The following is a 3,877-nucleotide window of genomic DNA, read 5'->3' as shown; positions in this document are numbered from 1 at the left end:
GGTAACAGGAAAATTTTAAAAGAAATATCAAATATTTAATGAGTTCAAGTTAGTTTATTACTTTTAAAATTACTTTACTTGATACTCTCTTTATTAGTGTCTAAAATTATAACTTTGGAGAACTTATCAGAATTATACACGGGCTGAGGTAAATCAACCAACCGTATATCCTTATTTTAAATATGAACAATATTTTTATTATCATAAATACTTTCATATAAAGTTATTTACAAAATATTTTAGTCAGCAGTCTTATGTTATGAACTGTTATCTGAAAAGTAATTCATAATATGATTGAAAGAATTGAATATTAAGCTATTGGTTATCTCTTTGTTTACATTGTAAAGATAGAAAAATATTTCACTTACTTTGTGACACTTCTTTTTTCGTGTCTGTTCGTTCGATTTTTCTGCATTTCATGTATACTTTCCAAAACTGAACGTGAAATCCGTGCTTCCGTATTGAAGAGTGTAAACAAATAATACACATATAAGAAGAAAGCAGTCCGTTTGCTGAACTTTCCACTAATTATTTTAAGGGCCATCCTGGTGCTTAGAAAAGCAGTTCCCGTTTTTGTGTGTGCGTTGTGAAAATTCAAATTCGAGAAAAGAGTCAAAATTTATTCATTGCAGATATCTTACCAAATCTCTGTACGTTTTCTTAAAATAGCGTTTACTTATGAACAATTACGCCTTTTAATAACTTTATAATTCTCTCTTTTATTTTTTAATGATTTTATTTCAAGAAATCTGTATCAATAAATGGATTACTTTCTATACGTGCAAGGCTCTGAATACTGATGTTGTAAAAGTTTTCGTTTTCCAAATAGCCGCCTGAATTAAAATGCTGATTGCTACTACATTTATATTATGTTTTTTTTTCTAAAGTATAGACGAATATCAAAATGACAACTTCTTACTATTAACTTATTTTAAGACAAAACAAAAAGAATAATTAATGTACTTATATTATAATATTTAAATAATATGAATTATTCAATTTAAAGAACTATATTACACATGTATAAACTTTTATTACACAAATGAACATGTTTGTTTAAATTAATTAATTTATCACATTTACCTGAGCATGATGTCATTGGCAATTAAACGTTTATCTTTTACTTAAGTATTTAAAAATGCATTTCTTAACAAAATTTTACTGAAAATCCTCAAACATGTTGATATTTTCTATGTTTGTACAGTATTAGAATGAACACGTGTTATCAAATATAAAACTAGTTATTTGAGATCAAGTAAGTTTGAAAACAAAAACTTCTGTTAATTTACACAGTGTATATTTTGTGTCTCTATTTTCATTACTTAATAGCTCCACCGGTTAATATTTTGGCAAATATAGTATAGAACTTACAATAAATTACAAAGGTAAGTTATGTACATAGCACCGTTTATAAACATTTATACTCTAAGTTTGAACAGTAAAAACGGATAACTGCCAAGACGTAAATCAACACTAAAGAGACCCACGCCTACACCCCGAGTTTCCAAACAATTATTTTTTCGAAAATGATGAAAATATACCAAATAGTAAAATTAGATCAGTATATATTTTTGTTCTAAACCTTTTTAATTATTTTTCACCAATCTAATTGGGTATTTTCGGAATGAGCGCCTTCCCTGCAGCGTATGTGAGTGATATCTTGAGGAGTGTTTCCATTCGTTAAAAGAATTTGCAAGCTCATTTAGCCTCAACTCAGCCCGATGTTCGACTTCGCTTCCACTGTGACTGCTACCTTTTCATTGCGATGCCCAGCGTTGGTGCTACCGCTGTTCCAAATTTCACAGCTGTTCTTAGCCAATGTGTGTGTGTGCGTGCCCAGGTTTCATAAGCAATGTAAACAGAAATGCGAATATAAAAACGAATGAATATTATTCAGAAAATAACAATAACATTTAACCAATTTACTCGATTCTTATTTTCCTAATATTTACATCATGTATATGATTATCCATAATTATTATAAAACAAGTCTATTTTTTATTGTTATCGTACGTTTGTGCTAATACGTGATAACTCTCGCGCCATACATATTTCAACATTGTATTGATTCGGATAATATGCTCTCACAGTAGGTATAATTTTCCGTGTACATATATCAAAGTAGAACTTTTGTTTGTAATAGTGTCCCCACAATCATACACGTGTGTCCTAATACCAAATGGAATATGATAACCGCTTTGATGTTGGTATTGGTAGCGATGTGTGAAATAATTACTCTGAATTATAATATTATATTGTCAAGTTGAAGCTTGTGATTCAGAAAAGTTCGTCTACCGTTCGAATTGAATAATTGATGCTACGTATAGAGGAATTAGGGTCCGTACGTTGCCAGTAAAGGCAGCACCATATTGAATCAGAGCACAGCGTCATCTTTGTTTGAGTATAAAAGAGCAGTGTTCAAAATCGATAGTGCGCATGCTCGGTCGTACAGCGAGAATATTACATGAGCTTTTGTGGTTGGACTTAAAAGTTTCTGTGATAGTTTTGTCTTCGATGAATGGCTCGATGATTATCTTTTTTTCTTCTTTTTTTCTAGGACTTGCAACCATAACTCTTTCTGGCGTGGGCGATACTGTTTCACTTTCTGCTACATTAATTTTTATTTATTAGATCGAGATTGTCTATAAAGAAAGGAGCATGCTATTTGTGTATAGTTAAATATTAAGGAAGTATAAACGTTTAGTAACATTTTGCAGAAATATTTCGCATGGTCTACCAAAAACAAATTCCCCTTTCTACTTATTAAGTAAATAATTACTATAAGTTTTCTATGTTTTATCGTATATATATATATATATATATATATATATATATATATATATATATATATACATTAGAACTAACTAACTAATTAACTAACAAACTACGTGTGTATATATATATATATATATATATATATATGTAGGTATACACACGCACATAGACACATATACATACATATACACGCACACACAAACAAACACAGTCACACACACTCACACACACAAACACACACCCTCACGCACGCGCACACACATGCACACACACGCACACACACACACACACATATATATATATATATATACATATTCGAGTGCATGTTGTGTAATGCACACATCTATTCATATACATTAAACCCAGTTTTTATTGGGAAACACAATTATATACGATAATGCGCAAATTCCAACTTATTTGAAAATAATGTAATAGATATGTCAATGCCCATTTTTATATGTAATTATGTAGTCGGTATCATATTTTCTTATATATAATGTAATTAATAGATTACTTAATGAACAACCGATTTTTAATGTTGCCACAAGGCTCATGACAAGTAAACATTCACAGCACTAACATTAAAAACATGCAAAAACGCGTAAGTATTATAATAATAATAATAATAATAATAATAATAATAATAATAGTATAAAAACAATAATAATAGCAACATTAAAAATAATAGAAATAGTACCACCACCTTCACCACCACCACCACCACCAATAATAATAATAATAATAATAATAATAATAATAATAATATCGAGACACATAACAATAATGATAACAATAATTACGACCATAATAGCAGTAGTATCAATAATAGTGCCAATAGCGATAAAATTAATAATAATAATAATAATAATAATAATAATAATAATAATAATAATAATAATAATAATAATATAATAAGAGTATAATAATAGTATAAAAACAGTAATAATAACAACATTATAAATAATAAAAATAGTACCATCACCATCACCAGCACCCACACCAATAATAATGATAATAATATTAATAATATTAATAAAAATAGTAATAATAATAATAATGATAATAATAATAATAAAAAATATTATCAACACAAATAATAATA

General features: G+C 28.2%; 1 protein-coding gene across 1 annotated transcript in view; it reads right to left on the bottom strand.

The window, feature by feature from the left end:
• The window catches only part of LOC145252983 (glycine receptor subunit alpha-2-like), a 528,147-nt gene extending 525,721 nt beyond the window's left edge, over positions 1-2,426 (bottom strand). Inside the window, exon 1 of the mRNA XM_080112897.1 lies at positions 369-2,426. Within this exon, the coding sequence (XP_079969023.1) occupies positions 369-544 (176 nt within the window). The 5' untranslated portion in view covers positions 545-2,426. The remainder of the gene's footprint in view (positions 1-368) is intronic.
• Positions 2,427-3,877: the final 1,451 nt, after the last annotated feature.

Source organism: Euprymna scolopes, chromosome 3, assembly GCF_053919585.1.
Source record: "Euprymna scolopes isolate OS-2025 chromosome 3, ASM5391958v1, whole genome shotgun sequence".
NCBI classification, from domain to species: domain Eukaryota; kingdom Metazoa; phylum Mollusca; class Cephalopoda; order Sepiida; family Sepiolidae; genus Euprymna; species Euprymna scolopes.
This window is presented reverse-complemented; position numbering and strand designations above follow the sequence as displayed.